General features: G+C 51.3%; 2 protein-coding genes across 2 annotated transcripts in view; one reads left to right on the top strand and one right to left on the bottom strand.

Annotated features, from left to right (window-relative positions):
* Nucleotides 1–1,096, bottom strand: part of LOC135811851 (actin-2-like) — a 3,134-nt gene extending 2,038 nt beyond the window's left edge. Inside the window, exons 1-2 of the mRNA XM_065325089.1 lie at nt 756–1,096; nt 295–405 (exon numbers count right to left, since the gene is read on the bottom strand). Coding sequence (XP_065181161.1) covers nt 295–405; nt 756–1,010 — 366 coding nt within the window. The 5' untranslated portion in view covers nt 1,011–1,096. The remainder of the gene's footprint in view (nt 1–294; nt 406–755) is intronic.
* A 1,207-nt stretch (nt 1,097–2,303) lies between these two features.
* On the top strand, nt 2,304–4,735 carry LOC135811850 (fascin-like). Its single transcript, XM_065325088.1, has one exon. The coding sequence runs from the start codon at nt 2,669–2,671 to the stop codon at nt 4,148–4,150; it is 1,482 nt and encodes a 493-aa protein (XP_065181160.1). The 5' UTR covers nt 2,304–2,668; the 3' UTR covers nt 4,151–4,735.
* Nucleotides 4,736–13,558: the final 8,823 nt, after the last annotated feature.

Here is a 13,558-nt window from a genome sequence, read left to right as displayed (position 1 = left end):
GAAAATGCTAGACTAGAGAGTAGAGGGTCCGGGGCGCGACCTCCATCTGCGCTACAGTGCCGTGTTTTAGCGAGCTTTAAAACTCGGAAACCTGTACTAAAACTTCAGTAAGAGTACGGAATACACCGCGATGGCACACCCATGCCATGGACATGTACACGAACAGATGAAACTGTCTGTACAGATAGCATGGCCAAGACTTCACCTGTACAGGATTCGGGTGGGCAAATGCATTGAGGTATGATTTCGCAATGCGGGGAAGAGAAGTGCTTGGCGTTCGCTGCAGCCGCTTACCTGTGTCATCTTCTCACGGTTGGCCTTGGGGTTGAGGGGAGCCTCTGTCAGGAGGACGGGGTGCTCCTCGGGGGCAACGCGAAGCTCGTTGTAGAAGGTGTGATGCCAGATCTACGCACGACCAGGAGAGAAAAGAAGAATGGCGTCAGAGGAGCACAAGATCATACATACACACACACACACCCACACACACACACGCACGCATACACGCACGCACACACACACACACACACACACACAGTAGACAAGAGAAGCGTTTCGCACAGCAACGGAAATACACAATAACATGCACAGCTAGAATGTGTTGAGATCGGGGAATCATTCGTCAGGCCACGATTGTCTATTCCAAGTGAATATCATTCTGCAAAGTAGGAAACATAGTTAGAAATCTGGACATTTTTTGCTGGCTAAAGATGCTGCTAAAACAGTGCTTCGAGCAGGACGGAGACAAGTCGGCTTACCTTCTCCATGTCGTCCCAGTTGGTGACGATACCGTGCTCAATGGGGTACTTGAGCGTCAGGATACCTCTCTTGGACTGAGCCTCGTCTCCGACGTAGCTGTCCTTCTGGCCCATACCGACCATCACACCTTGATGGCGGGGACGGCCGACGATGGAGGGGAAGACGGCACGGGGTGCGTCATCACCGGCGAAACCGGCTTTGCACATACCGGAGCCATTGTCTACGACAAGAGCGGCAACATCATCGTCACACATTTTGGCGGTAGTTGTGGGGAGAAGAAGCTTCTACGAAGAACAAGAAGAAACGCGTGATCGTTGGTCTTGAGACACAGATCAAGTGAGGGTGCTTGGCCAAGCTGCGCTTAGTATAAGCCCATCCTACTTGCCGGCAGGACAGCGCACATTGCTCGTCTCTGCCCAGCAGTCTATCCAAGTCTGTCTGTCTCTGCGTCGCCGTCTGCGTCTGCGCAGAGCTACACTGCCAATCGGCCCATGCCATATGCCCAGTCAGCAACTTGTAGGACGTGTGTGTGCATGCGCATCGCGCACTGGCGACGGGCGACCAGAAATCAGCCAATGGCATGCTGGGGGCGAAAATACGCCCATATTTGGTGCGATTTCTTTCGCTGGCCAGTATAACCAGTATGGGGCGGAGTACATGCTGAGACGCCGAGTTGAGCACGAGGACTATTCTGATTGGCCGAGTCTGACATTCTCCAATACCGTTCCGAGAACCTCTGACGAAGCTGTCTTGTTAGCCTCGTGCCAGTTTTTTCGTCCCGAAATCGGACAGTTGAAGTGTCGTGAAAATCCCCGTCTACTGCTTACTAGCAAGCAATGCTAGAGTCTAGACCTACAGCATCGTGCTCTGGAGCGTCTGCTTCCACTAGGGAAATATTCATTAGGTCCTACCCCCCTCGCACGGCAATTGCCTTTTATGGCAGATGCCTTGGTGGTGTGCACGTGCAGTGGACAAGCTGCAGCATCACGAACTGTAGCTGAGTGTAGGCGGTGCACCTGTCGATGGTGTCCTACAAACGAGAATGGCTGATGCACAGCAAGTAATTATTTTTTGCAGTGTTGCTGAGTCTGTGATTTCAACAAGGCAACATGTCACTCACGGATCAGCTGTGCTAGTGAGCTCGGTTGTCGTTCACTTTCAGTCCCTCGCTCATTATCCAGTGTGCCTGCCTGCGTGCTAAATGCTCAGAGCCCGTCACAACGCCACGACAGGTCGAGAGATAGCGCACTATGTACACGTAAAGGTCGTTGTGTGTGTGTGTGTGTGTGCGGATGGTCTGAAAATCGCACAAACCCACCTGCCGGCAACCTCTCTCGCGTGCACTGTACTTGCAGACGTCCGTGATCGACAGGTGATCGGTGGGGTTTGCCTTTATCCTCGCAGGCGGGTGCGGTGGCAGGCCACACGAAGTGTGTAGGAAGCCAGACATCGTCGTCGGACAGTTGCCGCTTGCATGGAAGCTAGCGGCCCAGGCCGCAGACAGGCCCAGGACATAGCAGAGCAGGCGAACATCATGGTGGCGTTGACCGTTCGGCCCCACCACGCCACGCTACTGCAGATTCAGTCGGCCCACATTTCAGGCCTGGCCTTTCCGCGATACAGGCGCTGTGCTGGAAGCGGACCGACCTCTTTACTTCTGGCAAGTCGCGCATGGTGGACACACGAATCCATTCGGTGAAGCACACTTTCCAGGCTTCTCTCTGATCGCCCCCTGGTTGGTCGGTTTATAAACCAACGTGTCGACACAGCTAGATAGTGCCGCCGTGACAGGTTTGAGTCGATCGTGCTCTCTCTCTCTCTGTCCGTCTCTCTTCTAGCAGCTCCGGCGAGGAAAAGCTACAAATTTTTATTCTAGTGTTGTTGCGCGAGTGAGCGAACGATCACCAGCAAAATGGCCACCGGATTCAATGAGACCCTACAGTGGACAATGGGCCTGATCAACGCGTCAGGCAAGTATCTGACGGCCGAAACGTTCGGCTTCAAGATCACCGCCAACGGCGCTAACATGAAGGTGAAGCAGATCTGGACGCTGGAGACGAAATCCGGCGACGACCAGTTCGTGTACCTGCGCAGCCCGCACAAGCGATACCTGTCCGCCAACGAGAAGGGCGAGGTGTCCGCCTCGTCGGAGGAGATGAACGAGAACGAGCGCTTCATCTTCCTGCCCCAGGCGGACGGTCGGTGCGCCCTGAAGAGCCCCCATGGCTACTATTTCGGCGGTTCCGGCGACCAGCTGTCCTGCTTCACGAAGACGATCAGCGAGACGGAACTGTGGACCGTGCACTTGTCGATGCACCCGCAGATCAACCTCCGCAACGTGCAGCGCAAGTGCTACGCGCACTTGGTCGGCGACGAGCTGCACGTGGACGAGGAGGTGCCGTGGGGCGCCGACGCCATGTTGACGCTGGAGTTCGTGCGCGACTCAGGCCGTTATCGCCTGCTGGCCAGCAACAACAAGTACCTGACCTGTGGTGGGCAGCTGACTGAGGATGCTAGCAAGCCTGAGACCTGCTTCCAGCTGGAGTTCCATGGCAGCACGATTGCATTCAAGGACTGCAACGGCAAGTACCTGGCTGGCGTGGGCAGCAAGGGAACGCTGCAGTCGCGTCGCGACGTCGTCGACAAGGACGAGCGCTTTGTGCTGGAGGACAGCCACCCGCAGGCCACCATCATCGCCGCGAACGGCCGGGCGGCGTCCATTACGCGCGGCACGGAGGTGGCGGCGTCGATGAGTGAGGACGAAGTCGGCGACAAGGAGACGTTCCAGTTCGAGATCAACAAGGAGACGAACAAGTGGTCGGTGCGCGCCAGCTCCAAGAACTACTGGACGGCGGCCGGCGCCACCATCCAGGCCACGGCGGCACAGCGCGACGACGCCTGCTGGTATGACGTCAAGTGGGACGGCCAGTACATCATGCTCCAGACGTGCAGCGGCAAGTTCGTCACCATGAAGCCGAACGGCACGCTGGCCACGAACGGCGAGGACGGCGACGACCCCAAGTGCCGCTTCATCTTCACGCTCATCAACCGGCCCATCCTGGTCCTGCGCGGCGAGTACGGCTTCATCCAGCCAAAGTCGGGCAAGTCGGGCAGGTACGACTGCAACCGCTCCGGCTACGAGGTGCTGAAGATGTCGGCGACGCGCGGCGTGTACACGCTGGTCGGTGCCAACGGCAAGCCGTGGGGCATGGACGAGGCGACAAAGTCCTTCAGTGCCGACGGTGACGCCGACTTCAACGTGAGCCTGGAGCTGGTGAGGCACACGCGCATGCTCATCAAGTGCCCCAACGGCAGCTACCTCCGCGGCGAGAGCAACGGCCTGCTCGGCGCCACTGGCGCGGGGCTCGACAAGGAGACCCTCTGGGAGTACTAAGCCGTGGCACAACTGGCAGTGGCTGCGTCTGCACGACACGATCCACGGTCACAATGCAGCAACTACAACAACCACAACAACAACAACAACACCTCGCCCCATTGGCATTGGCACGCTGTCCCACCGTGCTCTGGCTGCCTGGCTGGCTGGCAGCGCTGTGTGAACATGACAATTCGTTCCGACTAGAGGTACCCCGCGCTGCGCTGTGCCCCCTGTTCGTAGCTTCTAGGCACCATCTTCTGCGGTCTAGCAGGCGTGCTTGTGCATACTATTCTGTTTTTTTCTTTTCTGCGGGTAGCTTGTAGTTCGAGCTCTGCCTCTGTCTTCGTAGTGGTGTGCCTTTACTTCATACCAATCGCAGCTAGAACTCGTTAGGTCTCCGGTTTTCTCTTCGCTATATCCCTCTATTTAGCGCCTTTCCACAGGCCCACAATGACCTAAAAAATTCCGCTAGGATTAAACTTCGCAATTTAAATCTATTTGGTGTGGCCGCTTCCTGGTTGTTTCGTCCTATTGATGTTTTCTTTTTGAAAATGATCCACTGAGGAAACTCACTATTATTATACTAAGCAGTTTTCGAAGCTACTGGAATGTTGTGCTGTGACCAATGAGCACCCTGCTTGGGTTGAGCACCAAGGCTCTGGTGTCTGTGTGTGGGTGGGTGCGTGTGTGTAATGGCTAGACGGAGTGATCCATGCCACGTTCTGGTTACTGGCGTGATTGGTACCACAGGCTTTCCTTCTAGTGCTCTGCTGCTTCCGTATTCGCCGCAGGAATGGGAATTGTTGGCTGTGGGTGACGATGTCTTTGATTGGCAGATTGAGTTGTGATTTTTTCACATACTGTATAAGCCCTTGTATAGCAGAGAGGGCATCATTACCTCTCCCTGTAAGCCTTTTCCGTCACGTGATAGACTTCAAGTACATGTACTAGTACTAAGTAGTAGGTCCACAAAGTCTGGGCATAGTATCCTGGGAGATATTGTATTGAGAACGTTTACATCGTGTATAAACAGTGTCAACGCCATGTACTGACAGTGGACAATTGCCAGCCTGGACTATCACAGTGTGCCTTCCTAGCTTTTGATTGCAGTCTGTATTGTTGTAGCGGTTCAAAGGCTACAATAGGTGTAAAGACGTGTAAGTGAGAGTTCAGATTGTATTCTTTTCGAGTCACGGTGCCAAGTGTGTACAACACCGTCAACAAGTGCACCCCATCCCATGGCCCAGTTGTTTTTCTTGAATTCATGTCACCCTGTACTGGAGGAGATGAAACGGAACTGCACACTTCTTCAAGTAAGTTCTTGTGAGGAGTCAGTAAAAGTGGTGTATCTTCCACTCACGGTTACTGGCCGATGGTAAGTGAGTACTACATGTTGCAGACGCACGTTCACTTCCATGAACACTGATATCAATGCATTCATTGGTTTGAGCGAAAGATGCAAATGGGAAAAGTCTGATGAAAGAAAGTGACTGCTATCACCAGGACTCGAACCAGGGACATTCGCTTGAGAGTTGAGGCCAGCGATGCTCTACTGCCTCTAGGTCTAACCACTGAGCTATGCCTATGGTGTAGCTGTCATCCCATGGACTTGTCATGTCCATGAATGCACTAATGGCCCAGCAGAGACCGTTCATCAATGTCAACTATCAATGTATTAATTAAAAAAGAGATGGCCTCCCTGCATCATGCATCAATGCCACATTGTTGATGTGGGAGGAGTCTTGCGGCACAATAACTTGGCGGTTACACAGCTGAGGGTTTGCTGCAGTGTGTTTTGAAATGGCAATAACCCGCGTGGGATCACCTTCATTGTCGGTCCAGGAGACGCCTATTATAATCTGCACCATTTTGTGATCATTATCAGCGACTGCAGTTCCAGCAGATACACGTATGATTGTACCCCCAGTGGGGCCCATGAATGATGCTATTCGTGTGTCTATAGAAAAGCACCCGCCACGAAGACAGACTAGACTGCATCAATGAGCTGCTAGTACATGGACATGTGTATACCGTTGCATCAGTGCAACAACATATCTCACAGCAATCACAAGCCCCCCAGCGACCTGCACTATTTCTGGCCCAGTCTATTATAATAATTATTATCTTCAGCCTGAGGTCTTCACTTGGTGTGGTGATTTTGTGGCTGGGTCAGTAAAGTGGAACAGTCTGAAGTACTGCGGTGCTGGCTCCTGTCACTATATGTAGCTGGCCATCGACTCCATGCTAAGAATTGAAATCAAGGAAACAAACCAAAGAGATACAAGTACGGATGCAGAATAGGAGGGTGCGGTAGAAGTAGGGGGGGGGGGGGTATGTACTCTTGCTGTTACCCACAGCGGTGAATGATATACCAGTGTTTTAGTTTTACCACTGAATGGCTGTGAACTCTGCAGCAGTCATCGCGTAGGTGCGATGCTCGCTACGTCCAGACAGCGCTACCGAATAAGGGCGTCCTGTAGTCCGCAAGTGAGGAATGTTGTTCCTGCTTTCGGTGTTTTTGTGATGTGATACAAACCACCACCCGATCAAGAGTTCGTATTTGCACCAGTTACCGCTCGGTGGCAACAGCAGATATACACGTACAAGTCATGTACATGTGCTGGCCTGGGTCATTGCTGCTTCATTATGTAACCTAGCGACATCAGCACTCACAGTTTGGTGCAAGCCCCTCCTCACATGTCTAAACATGCGGTCACAGTGTGTCGCCATTGTGATTGACATGGAGAGCTAGGGAGACACCCTGGTGAGTTTAGGCCGACCACTGACACTGACACTGTACTGGCACTACAAGTAGTACATGTAGTAGTACAGCTGGTATCACTACTATCAGTACCAATGCACATAACAGGTGACTGGTGAGGCTGGGCGCCCAAGTGGGCAGACACTGACACAGTATCTAGCTCCAAAACTACAGTCATTGTTGTGAGATTATCAGAATCAGCTGCCGGAGTTGAAAAGGCACGACAGCAGGAAAGTGACATGTGTTCATGCACTTGTACTTATACTTGGCCTTCGCCAAAGTCCAAGGGCAGTTTGTGGCACGACACCAGTGTGATTGTTGAAGTTTTTTGGCTGATTTGCTTGCCATACGAACAAACAACGAGATTGAAATATTCTGACACCTTCCGATCGTACTTCCACCTGCACCGCATTCAGATATCCTCACACAGCCACAGGTTGCATTTCAGCTCGCGAGCCAGTCCCGGTGGTGCTACATGTAACTGTCCGTCACTAGTTGAACACTCCATTTGAAGTCCCGTTCAGGCGACAAGAATTCTCCAGGTACATGTAGTTCAGGGTATAACGTTAGCCCGTTTGTGCTGGCCACCTGCTTCCAGGTGTTGATTTGCTCCGTTTCAGGCTAGGCTTTGTTCCATCGTTCTTCTTGGGGGTTAGGCATGGGGAAGTAGCCATGTTACTGTAGGGGCTTGAGCTCGCCTTTCGGCACCGTCTCTAGTGGTGGTACCATCCATCCATACAATCATGTACATGACGTAGATGGCCAAATCGCAGTGAAGATCCCTCTGTTTGGCTCCGTGTACACCGGAAAGAGGTGCAGACATAGCGGTCGCAAAGCACAATAGGGTTTCAGTAGCCTGTAGTAGTGTAGAAGATAGAAACTGAGCCACAGCCACAACATTTTTAAATAGTGGAGCGGCTTCACTTCAGAAGTTCAGCGACGCACAGTGTAAACAGTGACAGTGGAACACCATCTCGAGAACGAACACACATGCTTTGGCGGCAACTCTACAACATGTAAAGCCCTTGGCGGGTACTGCTGGGCAGAACTTGGTAACACGTAGTAGCTGCCAGAACATCAGCGAACGTGGTACTTTCCTGGTATAATTCAGGCATGTGTACTGACTGGCGTGGAAGAGGATGAGTTGGGAACTGTCCCACATGGCGCATGTACATGTAGATTGTAGTACTTTCTGGTGTTATAACTTTTCAGGACCATCCGCCAGGGGATAAAGAGTCTGAGTCTGAGATTGGCGAGACTTTTATGATTTTATCCTAGTCATCATATACATGTACATGTACATGCATCAGCCACTGTTCTGCGATCGTTTGTAGTTGTACTTGACCAGTGCCAGTGGGAATCAAGAGACATTTTAGGGAAGGACCAGCTAAGCATTCAACAACCTCACTAGAATGCATGCCGCGCATCAAAACTGTGTCCCCGACCGACACATGTTTGTTGTTTTCGCCTCCCCCCCCCCCCCCCCCCTGCAGCTCAGCAGCACTGTCCCGCCACAAAATAACACAACGTGCTATGCATGCTGTCGAAGGGAAAGTGTCGACCATGCGGCATTGCGTAATTGGGTATGAATTGCATCGCTCCTGCAGTCCTGGGGTGACGCGCACAAAGATTGGTACAGTCAAATCTGCCGTTAGCGACCTCTGCTGTAGGCGACCATCTACCGTTAGCGACCGATTTTCCGTGCACCGACGGTTTCACATACAAACTGATCTGTCCAGAGCGACCATCTGCTGTGCGCGACCAGCGACCGCGATTTCATGCACGGTGGCTGCATTCAAATCTGCTGTAAGCGACCGCGACCCAGGTTCAGTAAGGTGCGAAAATGTACTTACCAGTGCGCTGTCAACTGCAAAGTGTGAAAATGCGCTGTCTTGCAAGTGCGATCACTGGCGCCTGGCCTGTACTCAGGCTGTGCTGTAGCTCTCAAGTCCAGGCAGTGTCGTGACCGTCACTGTCGATCTACTAGTACTGCCGTGTCGCATCCGCGTACTATACGGGTATGGTCGTCGTTGAATATCCAATAAAATGATATTAAAAATCACATTATTCTCGTCGATTTGAGTACATGGAAGCATATACCTGGTATGCCGGATTTACCATACATCTGTCGTAAGAGACCATCTGCCGTAAGCGTCGCTTTTTCTTGCACCAAGGGGCGGTCGCTTACGACAGATTTGACTGTAGCTGCAGTTTAAAAGTTTAAGTGTGGCTGGCTCGGTCGAGTTTAGGAATGATCCCTCCCGTCCTCCGATCGAAGAGGTCCGTCCGTGGCCGCGTTTGGCGATCAAGTCTTCTTCATACAAGTAGGCACACACGATAAAGTGCAACACTCCGTGCACTGTACTGTTGCCGTGCACATAGACCAAAAGTAAAACAACCGCAATGATTATACTGGAGTGGAGACTATCACCAAATAATTTCAGTCAGTGTCACTTGAGAAAAGAAAGGCTGGCTTGGACGAGTACAGCCATCGCTGAGGACTGAGACACCGTTAACCACTGCCGTCAACTAACGAGATGTACTGATTGCGCATCTCCTAGACATCGAGTCTGACCTCTTTCTTTTATGAGATCCACCAGGCACCCTGAGCTGCACCAATGAGTGAAAGAATCGAAAAACATTCTGGACTTGAAGGTCCAAACAGCTAGTATTAGTGAGGTTTTGCATTCCGAAATTCGGCAAAAAGATTCGGCACGCGGGAGCGAGGTCGAAAATGTACACGAAGATTCGGCATGTTTGTGCGAAAATTCGACATTTTGATGTTCGACACATGACCGAAGAACGCCGAACCGAAATTCGGAATGCAAAACCTCACTATTAAAGTACCTGTCCGGAGATTCAGATTGCTCGGAGTAGAGTTGGTGACGTGGCTGTATTATGTGCCGTCGAAGATACAAAAGTACCTCGTCTACTACAGTCTACAATGTAGTGCTGGCAACTGAAATCCGACCACCTGAGCGGTGCGCTCACATCGCAAAGACCGAACACGGGATGGTAAAACTACGAAACAGAGACCGCTGGAATGTGAACCCACCGCTCAGGGGGTCGGATTTCAGTTTCCAGCACTATAATTATGTCGTGGGCACATGGCTCATCATTAAAATTAAATTTTGCAAAAGTGCCAGGGTTCAAGAATCTCTACGGTCAAGCCCGATCATCACCGAAGCAAGCCACTTGATGTCTGTTCGTGGATTGTCCACTGGACAATCCACGAACAGATACATCGACGATTTTGCCCGCCAGTCGCCATTGCACCTCTTCGTGAATCGCCGCTGAGTGCTGTTTTGCGCAGCGTCGCCATCGAGCTGCAGCCGCCGGAGCCAATCATTGTCAAGCCAGCGCAGCAAGTCCTGTTGATGATTCGTATACACGGGCCATCAGTCTCTCCGCTTGAGCTTCAAGTGCCCAGTACATCTTTCGACACCCTCCGGCAGTCGTGTGTACAGCCGAACAATAGGAGATACTGAGAGAGACAGGGAACCTGCACTTACGCCAGCGTCCTAGGATACAAAGCCTAAGGGCCTAGGGAGTAGGGTTGAAGGTCCGGGACGTACATCTGCACCCAGTGACTCGCTGAGTAGCCGATGGTCCTTGGGTTGTGTGAATGGGAAAACGTGTTCTCAAGAGCAACCATCAAGTCACAAGTGCACCTACTAGGCCAGCATGCAGCGCAGTTGCAGGACTTTCATTCTTATCTGCAGTGGACCATGGTTGACTGCTCAGATCATGGAATACCTGTCAAAACTGGACGAAATGCACTCAAGTCTTCATCGTCACCCACCGACATGGCACCGGTGCATCCTGTTCCACACAGCCATGGACACATAAGGTACGGGTTTCCCCGGCCCAAAACTAGACTAGAGAGAGAGCGATCGAGAGGAGAGGAACAACACTCCTTGACCTCCATACTCCCTGTCACAAAAACTGCGACTTGAGCTCGTACATGTGCAGGCGTCGACGGATCGAGATGTCACCTATCGTCGATCCGGCCAGATGCAGTCAACCGACCGTGGTCAACACCATGCCATCGAGTACACAATGATTGTAGTACCGGCACTACACCCTGCTCAACACAATCAACCAAACCTCTCGCAGCAGCGGTGGCGGGGACAATCCGCACGACCCCAGACAAGCGATGCCCAGCTGTACTGTAGGCTTCGACAGCCTGTGTGTGCGTGTGACCGCAGATGATCCTCCCCCTCACACTACTAGTACTAGTCACAGACTCCCACCGACACTGGCGACAGCCTCATTATTCGCCTGGCGTGTTCCCGAAACATGAACATCGGTTCGAAGTGAGGAGAAAACAGAACTTCAGAAGCCTACAACAATAACCCCAGTACAGCTAGTGTGTTATTTTTAGCTTTAGGACAATCGTCCCTGAACTACGACTGAGACTGTAAAAATCCTAATGATTGTAGAGAGTAGGAATAATAATGAGTGGGTGTTGTGCGGATAGGATCTCGAGAATAGATCACCGACCGTCCGTGCACTGAGTCTGTGTCATGATAGTTTTTTGATAGTCCACATCTATTGTGCATTCACAGCGACACAGTCATATTCATAGCTGTACTCTGTAGAGTGTAGTCTAGTGTAGATCTACTGACACAGTCCCAGGTTTTCTTATTTTTCTGACACCTGGGAACCGATCCTAGCCCTAGCCTCCGGATCCTAGGCCCTGGCCAGGGAGTCGTAAAAGCCCGGGAGAGGACACGGGATGCGCGCACGCGGACGATGTTTGCCTCGGCCAGAAAGTGAAGCACGCTAGGCCGGCGCGGCCGGATCTGCTCGATCCACGGCGCTGTGCTTGTCTTCAGGGCAGGGAGTCCTAAAATACCAATATTTTACAACTCGTTGTTGACACCATTATCCGAAACTGGTGGCGAAGGAAGGATAAACATGATTGTATGTCTGTCAGACTCAGTACAGGGGTGGGGAGTTGAGTGTGTGTGTGTGTGTGTGTGTGGGGGGGGGGGGGGAGGCGTGTGTATGTGCACATGTGCTTGTACTTTTGTGTGTGTTTGTACAGTGTTTGTGTGTGTGCTTGTGTGTGTGCGCGCGAACGTGTGTGTGCATTTTTGTGCACAATTCCGTTATGAAGTACAAATGATAGGTTTACCTTTTGTACACTCGCCAAGACTTCCGTTTCCTAAACGGCTCAAGTCACCGCGTACTCAGTATACGAGTAGAAAAGTGTTGAAATTATCAAGATTTATAAATAACGACCTGCAACCATGTACAATATAGATAGATAGGGAACACACATTGATTGTTTTTAAAAGAATCCAGGCATTATCATGAATCATGGAACGAGTGCGTAATAATGCTCTATGTTGCGTTTTGACGATGCTGAAGGAAGGGAGCCGTCGCGATTTACTCACAACACACGCACAGAAGTCCACTCGACTGCAATTTCTGACACAAATTCATAAATCCACGAGTACGCCGAGGAAGCTCAGCGGATCTCCACAAGAACTTTCGCCCATCACCTGCAATGGAATATGGGCTGTATGATACGACCAGTGGTTAACACGGGAAGTGGCGTCATTTTCCACAAATCTCGTTTCATTCACAGCCATTTGACTGCAATTCAGTGCAATTTCTGCCGCAAATTCAACTCCACGAGTACGAGGAAGCTCAGCGGATCTCAACACGAACGTTCGCCCATCACCTGCAATGGAATATGGGCTGTATGCTACGACCAGCGGCTAACACGGGAAGTGGCGTCATTTTCCACAAATCTCGTTTCATTCACAACCATTTGACTGCAATTCAGTGCAATTTCTGCCACAAATTCAACTCCACGAGTACGAGGAAACTCAGCGGATCTCAACACGAACGTTGGCCCATCACCTGCAATGGAATATGGGCTGTATGCTACGACCAGCGGCTAACACGGGAAGTGGCGTCATTTTCCACAAATCTCGTTTCATTCACAACCATTTGACTGCAATTCAGTGCAATTTCTGCCACAAATTCAACTCCACGAGTACGAGGAAACTCAGCGGATCTCAACACGAACGTTGGCCCATCACCTGCAATGGAATATGGGCTGTATGCTACGACCAGCGGCTAACACGGGAAGTGGCGTCATTTTCCACAAATCTCGTTTCATTCACAACCATTTGACTGCAATTCAGTGCAATTTCTGCCACAAATTCAACTCCACGAGTACGAGGAAACTCAGCGGATCTCAACACGAACGTTGGCCCATCACCTGCAATGGAATATGGGCTGTATGATACGACCAGCGGCTAACACGGGAAGTGGCGTCATTTTCCACAAATCTCATTTCGTTCACCCCAACTCAAATAAAAGTGAAGTACAATTAGGGATTTGTCTTGCATTTCCATCGCCTCAGAATAAATTAACTTCGATAAACTGAGAGAGAATGAGTGAGGCAGCTGGAAGATGAGGATGAAAATAGAGATCAGAAGACTCGACGGAGCAATCGTCTCCGTGCTCTAAGAGAAATCGGAGAATGTCCCAATTAGTATTTCAAGAAGACATCACAATTTTCGAAAATAATAATTTCCTTGCCTCGCAACACCGTTCCCTGGCAGCGTTCCCCGGCAGCGCGAGGCAAAGATGTTTTCTGGGAATGTGTGCCGTGTCCTCTCCCGGGCTTTTACGACTCCCTGGCC

The sequence above is a fragment of the Sycon ciliatum genome, chromosome 3, assembly GCF_964019385.1.
Source record: "Sycon ciliatum chromosome 3, ocSycCili1.1, whole genome shotgun sequence".
Lineage (NCBI taxonomy): Eukaryota > Metazoa > Porifera > Calcarea > Leucosolenida > Sycettidae > Sycon > Sycon ciliatum.
This window is presented reverse-complemented; position numbering and strand designations above follow the sequence as displayed.

Coding starts and splice junctions, on each gene's coding strand:
- LOC135811850 (XM_065325088.1), top strand. CDS start 2,669: ATGGCCACCGGATTCAATGAGACCCTACAGTGGACAATGGGCCTGATC.